The sequence below is a fragment of the Sebastes fasciatus genome, chromosome 1 (assembly GCF_043250625.1).
Source record: "Sebastes fasciatus isolate fSebFas1 chromosome 1, fSebFas1.pri, whole genome shotgun sequence".
Taxonomy (NCBI): Eukaryota; Metazoa; Chordata; class Actinopteri; order Perciformes; family Sebastidae; genus Sebastes; species Sebastes fasciatus.
In genome coordinates, this window is record NC_133795.1 from 10,044,079 (window position 1) to 10,064,993 (window position 20,915).

Here is a 20,915-nt window from a genome sequence, read left to right on the forward strand (position 1 = left end):
TAAATAGCCCTGATAATCATTCTCATCCCTGCACTGTAAAAATAAAGTGTAAAATAACAGAAATTGTCTGGCAGCAGGGGCGCCAGAAAATGTCTGTTAAAAAACGGAAAAATACTGTCCGTTAATTAACATAAATAATCTGTAAAAAAAACCCACAGTAATTATCTTTATAATTAGCCTTTATTACTGTAATATTACAAGAAATATTTTACTTTTAACATATATTTATTGTTAGAATAGTCATACACCGTAAATCTAAGACCATTTTATGTTGCAAAAGGCCAAATTTACAATAACTTAGAAGTTTTGCAAAAAAATCTGTATTTTTATAAGAAATATTTCTAGAATTCCATGAAATCCTTTTCTTCTAACATAAATTAATTGTTAAAATAGAGTCATAAACCTCTAAAAAACAGAATAATTATCTTTAAAAATTATCAAGAAAAGCTTAAATACAGATAATAACGATTGTGATTACAAAAAATACTGTAAATCTAAGACAATTTACATATAAATCACAAATGAAACATGTAAATTTTACGTTTCTTTTTCTGTCATCTTAAAATACAGACAAAAAAATGTAGAATCTCTTGAAAAAAAATATAACATTTTTTTTTTTTTTTACAGTGTGGCTAAATCCACATCACACCAATCACCCCAGTCCTTCAATTGTTATGCTGATTTCCCTCATCCGCCCACGTTATTTATCTGAGGTCACATGGTCATATCCACAAGAGCTTTCAGTGCTGATGCTCTCAGCTTGACATCCATCCCCTCACAAAAAGCCATTGTGAAATCTGATTCTTCTTCTTTTCAACTTGAGAGCTTGAAAGTTTTCACCACAGTGGACATACGGATTTGAGGAGGTGCCACTTGGATTTTGAGGCAGGTCACTCCTCGCCTCCAAACCTGTAAAAATCGCAGGTTTTGTGAAACACCATCTTCCCTTTTATCTCATCCAGGCCTGCTCGCTCAAAACACCCGATAGCAACACCTGAGAGGATTTCAGGTAGACTTGGAAAGACTGTCTGGCAAGCTGCTCCGAAGAGGTGGAATTTGGACGAAGCTCTTTTTTTTTTTTTTTTATAATTGTGGATAATTCCTTGCTTAGTGTTTCTGCTTCTCTGAAACATATGGGAGTTTCAAGAGGACAAGGGTCTGGGATCACCAAAGACTGAAACGCAATCCATCTTTTTCTCCCAGATATTTCAGTTTCAGGGTTACAAGATGACATCTATGAAGTCCATCCTCGTTGAGGCTGGACATTGAGACTATGCGTGTCCACTGAGCCGGACCTTGTAAAGATTGAATGAGCATGTTTGGCACGCTACCTATTCGTCTGAATCCCCACCTTGTATAGCAACAGGTGAGGCACCTGGCCATCCACAAATGCTCTTATAGCTTGGACTTCATACTCTTCTTCTGTCTGCGGTTTTTCCTGCATGTCTCCAACCATGGTGGAGCACAACGGCCTGGATATCATGTGCCTGAACAAGTACTGCCACAGCTCATCCTCGTCGTCCAGCTCCGAGCAAGACAAGAAGATGTTCAGCAAACTGAAACACACTTTGTCTGGGGATTATCCGAGGAAGAGCGCAGAGATCCTCAGTGGTCAGTATGGCACCAACGTGCTGCTCATCGGTGTTTCTCTCATGCTGGCCGTCGCGCACCACCACGACACCTCCTCTGTTAAAGAAGAACACCTGCTGTCCTTCGTCACCTGCCTCATGATCCTGCAGCTGATGTGGATGATGTGGTACATCCTGGTGCGGGACAGACAGAAGAACACGAGGACCGAGAAAGATGTGCACGCCACCACATGCTGGATAAGAGGTGAGTGTTTTTGGGAAGATTATTACGCGCAAGATAAATGTGTAAAAATGAATGGCACATCATATATTATTAATAATAACATCAATGTTATTCGTTTTCATGCGTTTGGAGATATGATAAGATACGATACGATACAACTTTATTGTCAGTGCAAACTGACATCAATGTTATTCTTTTTCATGCGTTTGGAGTATCATATCTCCAAACGCATGAAAAATAATAACATTGATGTTATTCTTTTTCATGCGTTTTGGAGATAATACGATACGATATAATACAACTTTATCGTCAGTTTGCACTGAAAATAAAGTTGTATCGTATCATATCTCCAAACGCATGAAAAAAAAATAACATCAATGTTATTCTTTTTCATGCGTTTGGAGATACGATACGATACGATACAACTTTATTCTTTTTCATGCGTTTGGAGATATGATACGATACAACTTTATTTTCAGTGCAAACTGACGATAAAGTTGTATTGTATCGTATCGTATCGTATCTCCAAACGCATGAAAAAGAATAACATCAATGTGCCATTTTACGCATTTGACGTGGACATCTTTCTCGGTGTTCTTCTGTCTGTCCCGCACCTGCTGTCCTTCGTCACCTGCCTCATGATCCTCCAACTGATCTGGATGATGTGGTACATCCTGGTGCGGGACAGACGCATGAAACGCATGAAAAAGAATAACATTGATGTTATTCTTTTTCATGCGTTTGGAGATATGATACGATACGATACAATACGATACGATACGATACGATACGATACGATACAACTTTAATGTCAGTTTGCACTGAAATTCATTTTGCATCCATAGGCAGCTCAGTTTGAGAAAAAGTGCACATACAATAGACACACTGTTACCATAGACAGACAGACCAGTAAGACCCATCAGACAAAAAAAACAACCAAAACACATCACAATTATTCATACATAACCCATTACAAAATGGCCATCTGTCCTCTGGATGTACATGTCTTTAGCAGCACATTAATTATTATTTAGCAACAAGATGGACTGATGGACAAAAGCGTTCTTTAGCCTGATGCAGGTTAAATGTAAGGACTCTGAATCGCCTCTTGGAGGGCCGAAGTTGATATTCCCCATTTAAAACATGTAAGGGATCAGAAGAGATGCTGTTGGCCAGTCTGAGCATACTCTTGTTGTGAGCTGCTTGAAAGGAGGCTGCCACAGGTTGGCCAATGACAGAAGCTAAACTGTAATCTCTACCAGAATGAAGGGTTTGTGTTTGACAGATTAAAGAAAACCTTAAAAAATATATAGTTTTTTATAACCAAAGTGGCAGTAATAACTTGATCTTTATTTATTTTTTTCTTGGTAGGTGGTTTGACTCTCCTTGCACTCCTTTCACTGATCATGGACGCTTTCCGAATCGGGTATTATGTTGGATACCAGTCTTGTGTGTCGGCTGTGCTCGGGGTATATCCTGTCATCCATGCAACTCACACCATAGCACAGGTAAGTTTACAACCCCACTTTCATTTCAATAAAGTGATAATCTTTCAGCAGTGTTAGACACTGTGTCTTTTTTTTTCCTTCTGTGCACCACTTAACCAGGTAGGTCTTGTGGATAATGTGCTCTTTGTTGTTGAGGCGAGTACAGAGCTGCTGCAACAATATAATCCTGTCATTGTCCATGTTATTTGAGTGTAACTGACGAGGGAAATCCTTCTGGTAAAAGGGATTTAAATCATTCTTAAGTCGATTATGCGGTCTGTAAGATATGTTTTTAGATAATGTTTTGTCTTGCTTTTTATATTAAGGTTTTGTGTCTTGTTTTTGGTGTTTTGTTTTTAGGTGCATTTTCTCTGGTTTCACATCAAGGATGTCATCAAGAGCTTTGAAACATTTGAGAGGTATGTAAAATATGTCAAATTACAATTTAACAACACGTTTTAATATCATGAAACATCTCACCAGCGACTAAGAATATGCAAAATATGGAATTTTCTGCATGCATGGCGACCCTTATCACGACACTGACACATGCTGTTAGACGACTGCTCATCAACCTTGTTTGTCTCCTCAGATTTGGTGTCATCCACGCGGTCTTTACCAACCTCCTGCTGTGGTGCAACGGCGTGATGTCAGAGGCCGAGCACTTCTTGAACAACCACAAGCGAAGGCTCTCTGCCCTGGGCTACGGAAACCTCACTATCGGTAAGGGCCAAGGGGTTGATTGCTGGCTTGTTCCTGGAAGACAAGTACAATAGTCCACTTGAGAGCTCACTTCAATGGATGAAAGAAAAAGAGGAAGGAGAGGAGGGTTTGAGAGGGGAAGGGAGGTTAGCTCGGCAGCCCAGTGGGTCTTGTTTGTATCGAACGTCTCTCTATTAGGTTTCAGGAGGCACACAGTGTCGGTAGTGCTGAGGCCCCCTCCCCGGCCCGTTACCCACACTTCAGCCACCACCACCCTCCTTGGCAACCCCCCGCTTGACCTCAGACGGCTTTGTCCCCAGGCTGCTTACTCCCAAGGGTGCTGCAATTACAGTAACTGATACATCTAAGCCTAGGGTTGGGGGGTTCGGCTGCTCCTCCTCATATCCGGCTGACTGTGAGGCTGGCTGCACCCTGACTGTTGTTCAATTTTTAATTAAAGGCTGCAGTACCACAGTGGTGGCCTCTGGGGGGTGAGGGGTAGGAGGGTGCAAGGGGGGGGGGGGGGGATCTCTAAAGGGCATTACCATAGCGTGTGGTGGTGGGCTTGACGAGGAGTAAGTATAAAAAGTGCATTGTCATCACCAACTAAGTTGCTCAGACTTTCAGCGAATGAGTGAAATTTCCAATTAAAATCAGTAGAATATGACTAATGAATATTGACCACCAAGAGGTGAGTTAGGGATTTATAATGAAGCTTTGTGCTGCAAAACATAGCCCATACTTGTATTATAAAACAAACATGATTGTCACTTTTAATTTTATAGGCCGCCGACATCAAAATGATTTGAGCTTCAAATTTAAGTTTCATCACAAATCTAAAAGCATTAAAAACACTGTCAATCAAAAAGTGGCTAAAAAGGGTCCTGGTTGCCAAGTGGTGGTGAGGCAAACCATAAATAATCCTAAAAGAAGCAACTTAAGGGGTAACTTCGGTATTTTTCAACCCTAAGTGACAAATGGGGACAAACATTTCTAAAACTGGTTCTGTATTGAGGGAGAGCGCTGTAAACAGCAGCTGCGAAACAAGTTGCGAGGGCAAGTGAGCAGCGTCAATGTAACGTTACGCTAAAAGTGCTTGTTTTCGCCACTGACAGGCTCAGATTGTTATTATAAGTGTCTGACAACATCATAGAAAAGGACCCGGGCGGCCATCGAATTCAAAGACCTCATCCACATTGTCGAAATCATCTAAATATTCAGCGATGACACTGAAAATCTTTTTAGATAACACTAACCTACACTTTCTTTACTCCAATACAACAAACTCTGCCCGGCATGGATGTATTCCACTCTTCCACCGTTGTCTTCTGGCAACACGTCACCTCGCCAGATTTCAGAACGAGTCTTCTCCTTGAGCGAGACCACAATGTCAGACACTTATAATAACAATCAGAGCCTGTCATGGCAAAAACAAGCACTTTTAGTGGACGTAAATGACGGTGCCAGCTTGCCCCAATACCACCATATTGCAGCCCGTGAGCAGCTGCCGTCTACAGCGATCTCCCTCAATACTGGATCAATTTTAGAGATTGTCTTTGCTATTAGTCACTTAGACACAAAAAGGGTTTAAAAACACAAAAGTTACCGTTTAAAGGGCCGTCTTTTGCTTTAGATTTAGTGTGAGCTTTGAGATATAGTGCTTTCTGGCTTCGTTGTTGTGGTGATCCAGATGATTTGGTTGGCATTACTTTAGGGCAGTGACCCCACAATGGGTCCAAAAAATCGCAGTCACAAGACTATAAATGCGATCTATCTGCCACACAAACTGTTTATTTTTTTTCAGATCATCATCTATCTTTGCTCCTTTTCCTTGTGAATGGCATTGCTTTGTTACAAGCCAAAAAGGTTGGGAAACACTGTCTTAATGAATAGACATGTGGGCTTCCGATGCTCCCTCTTCCCACAACAGACTGTGTATAACTGTGTAAATAAGATTGCACTGGAGCAAAAGGATGTCAACAAACCTAATCTGCATTTCAAAGTGATTCTCTTGAAACATTTAAGATTAGATTGGAGTAGAGTAAACGGTTCAGTAGTTATAATTTTGCCTCAAGGCTTTCAGTCCATTCATATTTGACAGTTTAAAAAACTGTTGAAATTAAATTACTTAGAGATGGAAGACCTAGATACAAAATGTTTTCATTCATTCGGTGTGGTCACCACTGTCATTTTGTACACAGTAAAGTATCGCCATGTTCTACGTTGAGTCTATTTTATCGAGATGAACTTGTGAGATCCAATGCATCATTATTAGTCTATTAAATATTTACTATAGAGCTGCAACGATTAATGGATTAGATGTCAACTATTAGATTAATCACCAACTAATTTGCTAATCAATTAATCGATTTTAGTAATTTTAAAGAAAAAAAGTCAAAATTTCTCTGATTCAAGCTTCTTAAATGTGAATATTTTCTGGTTTCTTTACTCCTCTATGACAGTAAAATGAATATCTTTGAGTAATAGACAAAACGAGACATTTGAGGACGTCATCTTGGGCTTTGGGAAACACTGATAGACATTTTTCACCATTTTCTGACATTTTATAGACCAAACAATTCTACGATTGATATTTTTGGTTTCCTGCCAGTATAGTAGGATGTCCTGATAGATGGATGTGGTATTGTTATGTAGGGCAGCACAAATATATTGTATTTCTCCTGAATTTGCATGTGTTTTTCTTTGTTTTGCAGTGCACTCAGAGCCCCACTGTAACTGCACCACCAGCACTTGCTCCATGTTCTCCAGCAGCCTCTTCTATCTCTATCCCTTCAACGTCGAGTACCACATTTTCGTCTCCGCCATGCTCTTCGTCATGTGGAAGAACATTGGACGAACCATTGACCTTTCTTCAAATCGGAAGAGGCTGGCGACCAAAACCCAGGGCCTCACCTTAGGCCCCATTCTGGGTCTACTTGCACTGGCCAGCACTATCGGGATCCTGGTGGTCTACATCACCCATGTAGAGGAATCCCTCCAAACGCGCCAGTCAGCCATTTCCATGTTCTACATTTACGGCATCGTCATGCTGGTGTTCATGTGCTCTGCTGGCGCTTCAGGTTTGCTCATATATCGAGCGGACCATATGCCGCTGGACACCTCCAAGAACCCGTCCAGACAGCTGGACACGGAGCTGCTGTTTGGGTCCTCTATCGGCTCCTGGCTCATGTCCTGGTGCAGCATAGTGGCCGTGTTAGGTGCTAACAGCAGTCCTCCTTACCGCTGGACCAACCTCATATACTCTCTGCTCATTGTGCTGGAGAAGTACATCCAGAACCTCTTCGTCGTAGAGTCTTTGTATCGCCAGCAAGAGGACGGCGAGAGGGAGGACCCCGAGCTACCGGCCGCTCCAGAAATCTTCTCGGTGACGTCCTCTTTGGAGCCGCCGTACAACGGCATCATCAACCGAGCCTACGAGACTCCAGACAGAGCCTGTGTCACCATGGAGAACGAGCAAGAGGAGAGCGGACAGGTGTACCGATGTCCGAGGAAACCTTCGGAGGTGCCGCTGACTGTTGGAAACAAAGTAAAAGAGCCCCTAAATATAAAGAGGCAAATCCTCAAGAACATCGCTGTCTTCCTCATAATGTGCAACATTTCGGTAAGCAGTTGAACTTGTCAACCTGATCATTTAAATGTAGATGTGATGAAATTAGGTTGAAGTAAGTTTTCTTGTGTAAAAACAACAATGTAAATAATGGCAATCAACTCTCTGAAACATATATCTTATTAACTCAATGCTTACTTAAAAGAACAGTGTGTAGCATTTAGGGGTATCTTTTGGCAGAAATGGATTATAATATTAATAAGTATGTTTTCTTTAGTGTATAATCACCTGAAAATATGAATCATTGTGTTTTCGTGCCCTTAGAAAGAGACATTTATATCTACATATGAAGCTGGTCCTCTTCACGGAGCCGGCGGCGTGAAGAGAATGTTCCGTGAATGTTTCTACAGTAGCCCAGAACAGACAAACCAAACACTGGCTCTAGAAAGGGCCATTCGGGTTTTTGTGTTGGCCACCGTAGTTCTGCTGCACGCTTGGCACACAGGAGAAGTTTCAGTTGGTTGCAATCTGCAACCTCACCACTAGAGACCGCCAGACCTTACACACTATACCTTTAAAATTACAACTTAAATCAGATGTGATTTCCAAAATTTTTTTTTTTAATCAGACTGTCTTTTTATCAGATGCATCAATTACAGATTGTTGTTCTAAAGCTGCTCTAATCATTACTTTTATACTAACAACGGCTCAAATGACGATATGTAACATGAAAGGGGTCGCTCATAGCGACAAACCCACAGAGAATTATCAACCAACTCTGCCGTTCCCCTCAGCTCTGCGGAGCGTTTTAGCTTCTTTCAGCTCATTGTTTTTGTTTTCAGTCTCATCCATGGATAAGCACCGGATACCGGACCCCAAGATGGCGCCTATTCAGTCCAATGAGAATTACTCACTTGGCGCGTACGGCAAAAAAGTTTCCTAGCTGCCGGGTTTACTTCCGGGCTATGCGGCCCACTTAATATGCAGATGTTTCTCCCGCTGGTCCCGCCCACGAGTTCCCGCTCGTCTCATAAGCTTTACATTGTGATGACGTCGCAGATAACAAAATAGCTTTTCTCGCCTTGAGGAAAATTTTACAATTATAAAACCTCCATGGTTAAAAAATTCATTATAGAAAGAGTCATAATCCACCTTGTTTGCAGTTTGAAGTGTTCTGACAACAGTTTTACACTTGTGGTCCATGGGGAAAATGCTTTTTGGGCCGCAGTGGGATTTTTCGCTGCAATACAGCAAGTGACCACTGGACAAAATTGGAAACAAGGCTGAGTGGCGGCACCGTATCGTCTTATTATACATCCATACTCTCACCACACTCATCAACCTTGTTTCCAGACATGGCTGGCAGCTGCTCTGAAAAACTATTGTATGTTACCTGCCCAATAAACAGACAAAATCAGCAACAAGCTAGTGAACATAGTGGAGTATTCAGCCACTAAAGAGGCAGCTATTTCCTGTAAGAGTAGGTTGAGACCAAATCAGAGCTGAGCGAGAGTGAAAGTTGCCAGACTGATAATGTTGCTCCACGTCTCCTAGATGTGTAAATAGGCAACTGTTTGCTAACAACTTCATAAATCGATAATATGTCAGTGTTGTGTGTACAGCTTCTTGTGCTGCCCCCAAGTGGCAAAAAAAAAATCAATGAATTCAGGTTTAACTAATTTGACTTCTTTCTTTCAGCTGTGGATCCTTCCTGCCTTTGGCTGCCGGCCACAGTACGACAATGGGTTGGAACAGGAGACGTTTGGCTTCAGCATATGGACCACAGTTCTCAATTTCGCCATTCCTTTGAACCTTTTCTACCGCATGCACTCAGTCGCCTCCCTCTTCGAGGTGTTCCGCCGGGTCTGACAGGATAACAGATGACTGACGAAGCCAGATAACATGCACAAGAACACTTGTCACCGCCGGCTCCCGAGAGTGTCTCACAGCGCAGGTCAGCCGTTCAGGAGGCAGTCTGGGTCACACTCCAACAGACTTGAAAACAAGCCGCGGAGACAAACAAAACGTAGATCCCTCAGTGTGGGGGGTTTGACAGAGTAGGACGAACCTATTAGACCTACGTTCCTTGAAGAATTACATTGAATAAGACAAGGCTTGTTAATTAAAAATGGTGATGAAAAGGACCTTTGCTTTCAAGAATTTCAAAAGAGCCCTTTGTGCTTTTTGTTCAGTAGTCACATTTCAGTAGGTTTTGCTCAATGGTTCATCATGTATATGCTGTATGTGAATAATACTACAGCTACTGAAACACCTGTTAGTCTCAAACATCTACTAGTACTGTATTCAACAGAGCCACAAGTGCATTGGTGTACCACTTGACCCCTATTTTATCTGCATGTGAAATGTTCATATATGGATACAGTTCTCATTTACTTCTCTTAGTAGATCAAGTTTAATGCAACACTTGAGCTACAAAGATAGTGACAATCCTTAGCACTATATTGTGAATAATCTTTATGAGTTGGACTATAGTTCTCGGCCTCTCTCGGTCATTTAAGGTTCATCGATGTCCTTTTGTATGCTGATTCTCTGTTCTGTCAAGTTGAATGGTAAGTTATGATCAAAATGATGGTACTAGGTAGCACTGTTTTGGGGTTATACTGGAGTATCTGTATCCACATTATATTGCGAAATATTAGGTGAGATAACAAATCTATCCCTGATTACAATGAATTCATGTATGTTAACATGAAACCGTTTAATATTGTGGAAATCTATATTGTTAAAAGTGGGAGTCTTTTTTCAGAATAGTTCCAGGATTATTGGTGCCTTCAAATGGGGTCGTGTTTACCGTGTTTTACGCCCTCATCTTGTTTTATTCACAACCTCGTAAGTTGAAAGTTTCTGAAAGCTCAGAGTTCACGACTTGTGACACGTTTGTTGACGTTGTCAGACGTGGCGGAGGCCATCAAAGTAAATTTGTTGGTGCATAATAAGTTAATATATTGTAATTTTAGTTGTATTATTCTTTTATGTCTGAGAAAAATGTTGATATTCCCAACGACTTCATCTTTTTCCTCTGTCATTATTACACGCTGACAGTAGTGTTAATATTGCCGTTGCTTAGCAGCGGTGTTCTCATGGCTCAACCACTTGAACACCAAGCATATCGTGTTCACGACTTCCCATGTTTAAACACAAGTTTCATTTGAAGGCACCATATTACACCAATATAAGATACATGTTGCTACACCAGACCAGAGATTGTATGTTTACACCTGAAAGATCAGCAACAAAAAAAAAAACATCCCAGTCTGTGACATTACTTTTTTTTTTCTTTTTTAAATATATAAAACAGAGATTTAACTGTATGCTTGTACTGTACAACTTTATATCAGATCAATGTATAATTCCAGTCAGTTCTCAACCTGGTGCTATCCGCGGTATGTGTTCTCACTATGTGCCAACTTGTGGTAAAAAAAATCCTTGTTATTTTTTTTAGGTGCAAACTGCAATATTCTATAATCTTTGTAAATACAGTCATGCTGATCAAAATCATCATTCAAAGACACTGTGATATGACTTTGTGAAATTCCAATGAAACGGTGCTCATATGAAATGATGTGTACAATAGTGATGAATGTATATCTTTTGCCTATTGAAATAAAGAATAGTTTTCTTTTTTTCATACAGTATGTCACATCTCGTATGTTATCTGCTCTTCTTCTCACTGATGATCTCTTTACTGACTCCTGAACATTTTCACCGAATAGACCCACCTTGGGTCCATGTTTACTTCCTGTCAGCTGATGTCATTCACATGCACTGCAACAGGAAATAAACTGGGACACATTTGGAATGTTTACAACTGTTTCAATTCCATTCTGTTGCTAGGGCAACAGATTTGGTCCATGTTTACTTCCTGTCAGCTGCTGCATTAACAAACATTGCAACAGGAAGTACAAAGGGACCCATTTAGGATGTTTGTGTTGTAAAGTTTGAAAAAGGTCTATAAAGGTAGCAGTTGTAGTACACATTTACACCACAGGATGGCGCCACGTATTATGTTTTTTTAGGAGTTTGATGGGACAGTCCAGAAGCTCCTGTACTATATATGCAACTACATCTGGATTATTGCACCAGCATTTCTTCACTTCTTACAAAAATCTTAATAAACACATGCAGTTGAATTTAGGGAAACAAAAGTATGCAGAATAATAAACAGATATTCTTTTAAAAAAAAAAAATGTATATGTTGTTGATATGTGAATAACCTTGAAAAACACCAACAAAAACTAAGAAAAAAATAAAAATGTGTGCCTTTAGGTTGCGATATTTATATTAAATACTAATGATCACCTATCTAGAATATAAATATTGACACACAATAACTTAATTCATATGGTTTGATATTTCTGAAATGCAGCAATAACATTCTGCATAAACTGAGACATCATCCTCTGTGCCAACTGGTCAGACAAACAGCTCCATATAGGCATCGGACTTTTGATCTTTCCACACATGAATTCGCTTTTGCTGTGGAAAACATCTGTATGTAAAGAATTAAATGTTTGCGCCGGGCACAAGTCGCCTCCTGACATCCAGAGATTATAGGTTAGCCTACTCCAGAGAGTTTGGCATCGGGCGTCGGGGAGATTATTTTGACGTAGTGTCACAACGATTTGACAGGCACGCAGACACATCTAAAAATATCCGTGACATCTCAAAGCCGGAAACTACACTGCTGCTGATGATGATGCTGCTGCTGCTGCTGCTGCTGCTGCTGCTGCTGAAGCTGCTGCTGCACACAGAGGCTGCTGTTGCTGTTGCTGCTGCTGCTGCTGCTGCACACTGCTGCGCTCCTGGCTCAACATGCCCGCTGAGAATGTGAATGTGACTCACCTGTTCATGATTAACTCTAGAAGGTGGGGTGAGCTATGACCTCCAAACAACCACCAGTAGTCTGAAAAAGATTGATTCAAAAACCCTTTTATTGTCTTATTTATTGTAGTATTTATCTAGTGTACCAGGGTAAAATGCATTTCATTGCGTTTCATTGTATTCCACTGTACACTGTACTTTTAAATGCATATGACAAATAAACTTGAAACTTGAAACTTGAACTTTTTTTCTCATTAAGGCGCACAAATTAAAATGGCATCATATCATATCATATCAGGCTGAATATGTGTTTTAAAAGAGTTTGGGTTGAAAGATAGATAGATAGATAGATAGACAGATAGATAGATAGATAGATAGATAGATAGATAGATAGATAGATAGATAGTTAGATAGATAGATAGATAGATAGATAGATAGATAGATAGATGGATAGATAGATGAAGTTACTGCTTGCTGAAAGGACTATAAAAGCATTTGATTTTTCAGCACCATGGACAGCTCTTTGTCAGTGCTTTTACTTTAAACTGCATGTGAGTCTCACATGCAGTTCTGGTCTTCCTCTTGATCATAACTAATATGTGACCTGTTTGGGTGTGTCTGCAATGCTTATACACTACATAAAATACATTTAAATGCACCCTTTTTTCGTCTTTGCAGTTCACACACAGTTTGATCCTGCACAAACTCCACAAACTCCATATTGTTACTCCTGTCACTGCAGTGTGGTGTGATGTCTAACGCGCATGGAGAGGATCCATAATTGGTAGACAGCTCTTATTTGATAGATAGATAGATAGATAGATAGATAGATAGATAGATAGATAGATAGATAGATAGATAGATAGATAGATACGTGAAGTTACTGCTTGCTGAAAGGAATATAAAAGCATTTTCTTTTTCAGCACCATGGACAGCTCTCTGTCAGTGCTTTTACTTTAAACTGCATGTGAGAGTCAGTTCTCAGGTCCTCCTCTTGATTATAACTAATATGTGACCTGTTTGGGTTTTGGAAAAGCTGCAAGCTAAGTTGAAACTGGGAAATCTGATTACTTGTGATGAATTTAAAACATTAATGAAAGACCTAGAAGCAGAGTCAATCGGGAGCTGTCTGTGTTTCTGAATACTTTCAACTTTAACGTTGGCTTCAAACACTTGATTTTAATGTGTTTTGTATGATATTATGCCATGTATTTATTTTGCATTTGTTTTATGTTGTGGCGTCTGAAACTTTAATGTATGTCTTTAAAATACTCCTGTCTTGGCCAGGTCTCTCTTGCAAAATATATTATTAATCTCAATGAGTATTACCTGGTTAAATAAAGGTTAAATAAAAAAAAAACTTATACACTACATACAATACATTTAAATGCACCCTTTTTTGTCTTTTTTGCAGTTCACAAACAGTCTGATCCTGCACAAAAAAAACTCCATATTGTTACTCCTGTCACTGCAGTGTGGGTGTGATGTCTAATGCGCATGGAGAGGATCCATAATTTGGTAAGACATCTCTTATTCGATTTAGAGTTTGTAATAACGCACTTTTGGAGTCCCTCAAAAATGTTTAGAGCTTCCTCACAACCCTCAAGACACTTAACCCCAAATTGCTCCCAAAGGCATATAGCCATCGGTGTGTGAATGGGATTTAGATTACATCCTAATGGGCAAAGTTGGCACCTTAGCAGCCTCTGCCATCAGTGTATGAATGGGTGTGTGAATGGGTGAATGCTGCAAGTCCATTTACCATTTCTAACGCAGTGCCATGTTGTGAGTAACACCTCCCACAAAAGGAGGCGTGATGCTGTTGTGCGCGCAGCCCTGGTGAGGTTAGTGTGCGTTAGGCTGCAGCAGCACCCACACCGCGCTCAGGATACCTCGGACTGAGAGATTCACACACAGGTATCCAGGTCAGAAGACCGGACCTGGAATAAAGGCTGCAACATGCGCTCTCCACCGCGCGCTGCGTTCCAGCCTCTCAGCCTCAGCGCACCTGGCACGTCGCTCAGCGGCTCAGCAGCTTTAAGGCGATCAATTCTCTTTTTTTCTGTCTGTTTTGCACTCCACATCAGGCTGGACACAAAGTGGAACATTTTCTTTGTGACCACATTTGGTCACAAAGTGGAAATATATTGCAAAGGTTCAGGGATAAAGGTAAGGTTGCTCAAGAGTTGCTGTGTAGTTGGTCTGCAAATGCTTTTGGATTTGAGAGGAAATTCATCTTAAGGAGAAGAGGAGGTGAGATCTATAGCAAACAGGAGGAGTTGACTCTCTCTGCATTTTAAGACTCAGATCAGTTTTCCTGTTGGAAATCTGGCAACTCCAGTTTTTCCATTTCTTTTTGTAGCTGAACTTGAACTGATAAAGGACATTATGTTTTTTTTTTGCAAGCATTAGTAGCTATAATGCTAAACTGATGTTGGGTGTGAACATGTTGAGTGAATCCCTTCAGCAGACCCACACTGTTAAGAATTTCCCAGTAAAATAACAGTAAAGAACTGGCAGCAGGGTTGCCTTTATGTTACTGTAAATTTAACATTATTATACTTTCGCTGAAATTTACAGCTTTGTACTGTTAATGAAAAATACAGTTTGAACAGTTTTTTTTTAATTAGTTTCACAGTATTTTACATTTAATTTACTGTTTAAAGATATAGCTGTTTTTCCACCTTTCTTTTACATTATCTTACTGATTTGTTTTAATGCACTATTTAAGTTGTATTTTTTACATACATTTTAATAAACATTATTTTTTGCCTAGATGAATAGACTTAGCAGGTTTCAGACATAGGAATAGTCACACTACATACAATTAAAGGCACTTGTTAGGAAAAAGGCTATAATAGACTTGTTGACACTTTTCCCAAAAATGTGTGTCTGTAGCTGCTACAAGCACAGAATGCAAACCATAACAACATGTGAGAGAAGAACAGAGCTAATTCACTAATTTTACAATCATGTACAATATACAAGCCTCACATGTGCAGATCAGGTCCCAGAATTAAAAAAATAATGCATGAAACTGTTACTGATGATACTTTAGAGAGTTGATCAGCAGTAAAGTGCTGTTTTTTAAGAATGTAATTTAACAGGTTTTCTTTTGTATTAACAGTAAAGCACTGTTTTTTAGCAAGTACAAGTTAATACTGTTGAAAATCCTGCTGTAAATTAACAGCAATTCTTAACAGTGCATGTGCTCTGGGTGGCTCTGCAGATCATCTCTCGGACAACACGGTGAATGGCTGATGACAACTATGCACGGAGGAGCTATGATGGACTGCAGTTTTACCTGAAGAGGCACTCTCACATGGAGAACCCAGCCAAGTATCTCTCATCGGTGCAGCAGGAGAGCAGTGACTCTGCACCGGCTGCACACCTCGGAGAGACTATGTGGAACACAACCGAAACAGAGGCGACAAAAGACTCTGGTAAGGATCTGGTGTCTCGCACTGTGACTGGATGTCTCCTCTCTCTCCTCATCCTCTGGACTCTGCTGGGCAACATCTTGGTCTGCACCGCGGTGCTGCGCTTTCGCCACCTGCGCACCAAAGTCACCAACATTTTCATCGTCTCCTTGGCACTATCGGATCTATTCGTGGCCGTGCTGGTGATGCCCTGGAAAGCTGTTGCAGAGGTTGCAGGATACTGGCCTTTTGGATCTTTCTGCAACATCTGGGTTGCTTTTGACATCATGTGCTCCACAGCCTCCATCCTAAACCTGTGCATCATCAGCGTAGACAGATACTGGGCCATCTCCAGCCCCTTCCGCTACGAGAGGAAAATGACACAGAGAGTTGCTTTTGTTATGATCAGCGTCACTTGGACGTTGTCTGTGCTCATTTCGTTCATACCGGTGCAGCTGAACTGGCACAAAGCCACTGGTGACGCGGACGCAGCAGCTGGGACGAACAACTCTTCTCTGCCGATAGTAGAGAACTGCGACTCCAGTTTAAGCAGAGAGTACGCCATCTCCTCCTCTTTGATAAGTTTCTACATCCCCGTGGCGATTATGATTGTGACTTACACCAGAATATACCGGATTGCACAGATACAGATCAGGAGAATCGCGTCGCTGGAGAGAGCGGCGGAACACGCGCAAAGTTGCCGCACGAACAGGATCGAGTGCCAACATCATAACACCTTGAAAACATCCATTAGACGGGAAACCAAAGTGTTTAAAACTCTCTCTGTGATCATGGGTGTGTTCGTGTGTTGCTGGCTACCTTTCTTCGTGTTAAACTGCATGGTGCCGTTCTGTGACAGACCAGCTACGGATCGTGACGCGGGTCTGCCGTGTGTCAGCGAGACGACGTTCGACGTGTTCGTGTGGTTCGGCTGGACGAATTCCTCGCTGAATCCCGTCATCTACGCCTTTAATGCAGAGTTCAGGAAGGCCTTTGCCAGCCTGTTGGGTTGCCGCAACTTCTGCTCCAACACGCCGGTGGAGACGGTCAACATCAGCAACGAGTTGGTCTCCTACAATCAAGACACGCTCATCCACAAGGAGATCGCCAACGCGTACGTCAACATGATCCCCAACGTGGTTGAATGTATCGAGCACGAAGAGACGTTTGACAGGATTTCACAGTTTTCACACAACAACGACGAGAACGCCACCGACTCGGTTTGTGACTTGGAGGACTGCGAGGCAGACATCAGTCTCGACAGGATGTCACCGTTCACACCTAATGGATTACACTGACTCTCCAAACTTTTTTGTGTCTTCCCGTTGCGTAATTTTGGATGTATACTGATTATTAGGGGTGTGACGATTCACTCAGCTCACGATACGATACACGATATTGGGTTCACGATCTCGGTATAATACGATATTATAACGTGCTGTTAGCCGTCGAGCCAACACGCATAATTTTGGATATATACTGATTAGGGGTGAGACGATTCACTCGGCTCACGATACGATACGATACACGATATTGGGTTCACGATATTATAACGCGCTGTTAGCCGCCGAGCCAACGAGCCAACGAGCCAACGAGCCAACGAGCCAACGAGCCAATGAGCCAACGAGCCAACGAGCCAACGAGCCAATGAGCCAACGTGCTTCATTTTGGATGTATACTGATTAGGGGTGTGATGATTCACTCAGCTCACGATACGATACGATACACGATATTGGGTTCACAATCTCGATACAAAACGATATTATAACGCGCTGTTAGCCGCCGAGCCAACGTGCGTAATTTGGATGTATACTGATTAGGGGTGTGACGATTCACTCAGCTCACGATACGATACGATACACGATATTGTGTTCACGATCTCGATACAATACGATATTATAACGCGCTGTTAGCCGCCGAGCCAACGCGCTAACGCGCTGTTATGGTACGTGTCCACAGCCTCCGTGCTTTCCATGCTTCCCATTCATTGTCTATGTAAGCAGCCGTGCAATGCATTCTGGCAGCGTGGTGTCGCGATTCGAGAAACGGAGCGTCACGACGCCCGCTCCTCATTTGCATAAAGTTGAGGGCTAGTCTAGTTTATGCAAATCATGGGTGTTCACGATCTCTATACAATACGATATTATAACGCGTTGTTGGCCACCGAACTAACGCACTGTGTTTGTGTAAACAGCAGCGGTGGATGAGAGACAGCGGACAGAACAGATCGAAACGTTGTTTTCCTCCATGTTTAACCGTTTCATCGTGTTTATGCTTGTTGAACAGGTGTAATAACAAAGTTGTATCGCACTTAGCAGCGAGCGTAGCGTCAACTCATCTCTCCAACGCGGCCTCTCTGATCAGCTGTTCACTGACTGCGCTGTGTGTGTTGATGTGTGTGGAGCTCCGACACAGAAGTTATACCTATTATGCCCTAATATCGCCATCCAGTTTTTCGTCTCGACGATGCATATCGTCACATTTTTTATACCGCGATATTTCGTGGCACGATATTTCGTCACACCCCTAATACTGATAATAATGTCATCGTTCATTCGACCTCCTTTTGTCCCAGAAGCTGCTCTCTACGGGGAATCCCTACACATGGGTCTATACTGAGCTATACTGAGCAGCTAACCCTTGGAGCATGGTGACTTGCTCATGGACACTTCGGCAGGGCGCATGTCTCTGTAGCCACCAACCAGGCCAAACCCTGCAGTCGCTTTGCGTCATGTTATGACATGTGATGTTGTTGTCCTGTTTCTGAAAACAAAGTGATGTGTAGGTGTTTATTTACATGACAAGTGAAGTCTGTGTGTCCAAAAGGTTCGGTGTAGTTGAAGCTGTTGTTTACCGGAAGGCTTTACTTGGAGCGTCCGTGTCCCATCATGTCCATCCACTTGGAGGAGGGGAATAAAAAAAAATGTTTGTAAAAACTTGAGGATAATAGAAAACCTTTTGCTGCTTTAAAAACCTTGTGTATCCAGTGCCCGCATATCCACTGAGTATGAAACCTGAGGGGAAGCCTTACAGACAAGTGCAACCAAGATAGTTCTACTCAAATGCAGTCATTTTCAGCGCCTTATCTTAGTTAAGGAAGGAGTTTTGAGACATGAAAGGAATGTGTCCTATGCCAAAATGCAGTATTAAAGTGTTTACCCGCTGCTCCCACCCTAGTGACTTCTCCAGCACACCTTCCTCTGCACCATATGGACTGTTGATCGAGGCTTTGATGGACTAAAAACATGACGTAAAAAGGCACAAAACCTAATGCTATAAATGTGTAAAAGTGAGCCTGTTTACACTGGAAATCTATTTAAATCAAATGATTTTTGACTATAGAACCAGCAGTCATTTTAAAACTGCGACTCTTTTTCTGTGACCTTTTCTTTTCTCATTGAGGCCAAAACTACTGAATGGTTCAGCTTTATCAACCACAGTTGACCTAACAAAAAGAAAAGAAAGCATCAAGGCTGTCCTGAATGACCAAAGATTTCAAGGAGTGAATCAATAACTCTGGCACAATAAGGCTACGGCGTTTCAACTAGAGGAATTGTTGCTATAGAAAGCCTACACGCACACAACTGGATGTCATACATCACCTCTCCAACATCTCCTCTCTCTATCTTTGTACTGTACAGATGACCTGATCTGAATGTATACTACTGTCCTTTAAACAGTGAAGTGTGTCATCATTTGTCTAATAAAATGCTGTCATGCTGAGAGGAACAGAGTGCTCTGGTATCTTCCTGAAGGTGACATTTAATGTTTATGGTCTTTCACAAGTGGACAAACTTAGCATGGATGGAGGATTTTCACCCTTTAACTTTCATTTTACCCGTACTCAGCAGTGACTTTACTCTCATGCATATGATATCCGCTCTGACCCCTTATTCCTTTAAAACTTTTTTCGTTGTTAGCAGTTTGCCTTCTGTCAGACAGTTTGACAGCAGAGAGAGAGACGGGAAATGTTGGCAGAGAAGTCTTGAGTGGACTCAGACCGATTAGGACATTATGTTTACGTGGTGTGCGTTGTGTAAACGCTGCTGCTCCTCCAGGACACTCCTTTTAAACTGACCTGTCTTCCACAGGTTCAGACAGATGGTATATTCTTCTGGCGGGGGGCAGAAAGGCCTGAATCCTGCTGATAAGAGATGTGTATGTATGTAAAGTAATAAAAAAAGAGCACACCCTGAAGAAGCAGCTCTGTTCTTGGCGTCTTCTTCTTGGACAGTACTCATACGTAGCTTGGTTGTCTTTGAACCAGTATCAATACTTTTCTACAGAAACTCTAAAGCCAGTGAAAGAACACAATACATCAGTAACCACCTCTTTGTTTGACTGCCAACAGCATCTGTCAGTTCAGTCTTTCTGCCAGAAAAAAAGAAAACCCACTGAAAATCCCTTCACTTTCCATCTCGTCTTGGCACACGTGGGTTAACACACAAAATGCAGCTTTTTGTATGTGAATAAAAACATAAATATCTAAATAAATTATTCGCACATTTTTTATCTGTTCAAAATGTACCTTAAAGGGAGATTTGTCAAGTATTTAATACTCTTTTCAACATGGGAGTGGGCAAATATGCTTGTTTTATGCAAATGTATGTCCATATTTATTATTGGAAATCAATTAACAACACAAAACAATGACAAATAATGTCCAGAAACCCTCACAGGTACTGCATTTAGCATAAAACAATATGCTCAAATCATAACATGGCAAACTGCAGCCCAACAGGCAACAACAGCCAGTCAGTGTGTCGGTGTGCTGACTTGACTATGACTTGCCCCAAACTGCATGTGATTATCATAAAGTGGGCATGTCTGTAAAGGGGAGACTCGTGGGTACCCATAGAACCCATTTTCATTCACATTGATAACATTGGTCACATTCATTGAGGTCAGAGGTCAAGGGACCCCTTTGAAAATGGCCATGTGAGTTTTTCCTTGCCAAAATTTAGCGTAAGTTTGGAGCGTTATTTAGCCTCATTCTCAACAAGCTAGTATGACATGGTTGGTACAACTGGATTCCTTAGGTTTTTTAGTTTTATATGATACCAGTATCTTCACTCTAGCTTTACA

At 41.4% G+C, this 20,915-nt stretch overlaps 2 protein-coding genes across 2 annotated transcripts; both read left to right on the plus strand.

Moving 5' to 3' along the window:
• The first annotated feature begins 549 nt into the window (after positions 1-549).
• Positions 550-10,613, plus strand: otop1 (otopetrin 1). Its single transcript, XM_074651097.1, has 6 exons — positions 550-1,833; positions 3,184-3,320; positions 3,660-3,718; positions 3,892-4,022; positions 6,716-7,623; positions 9,268-10,613. The coding sequence occupies exons 1-6, from the start codon at positions 1,443-1,445 to the stop codon at positions 9,436-9,438; spliced, it is 1,797 nt and encodes a 598-aa protein (XP_074507198.1). The 5' UTR covers positions 550-1,442; the 3' UTR covers positions 9,439-10,613.
• Positions 10,614-14,206: 3,593 nt separating this feature from the next.
• Positions 14,207-20,033, plus strand: drd5a (dopamine receptor D5a). The gene is made up of 2 exons (XM_074621442.1): positions 14,207-14,580; positions 15,641-20,033. The coding sequence occupies exon 2, from the start codon at positions 15,665-15,667 to the stop codon at positions 17,126-17,128; it is 1,464 nt and encodes a 487-aa protein (XP_074477543.1). The 5' UTR covers positions 14,207-14,580; positions 15,641-15,664; the 3' UTR covers positions 17,129-20,033.
• Positions 20,034-20,915: the final 882 nt, after the last annotated feature.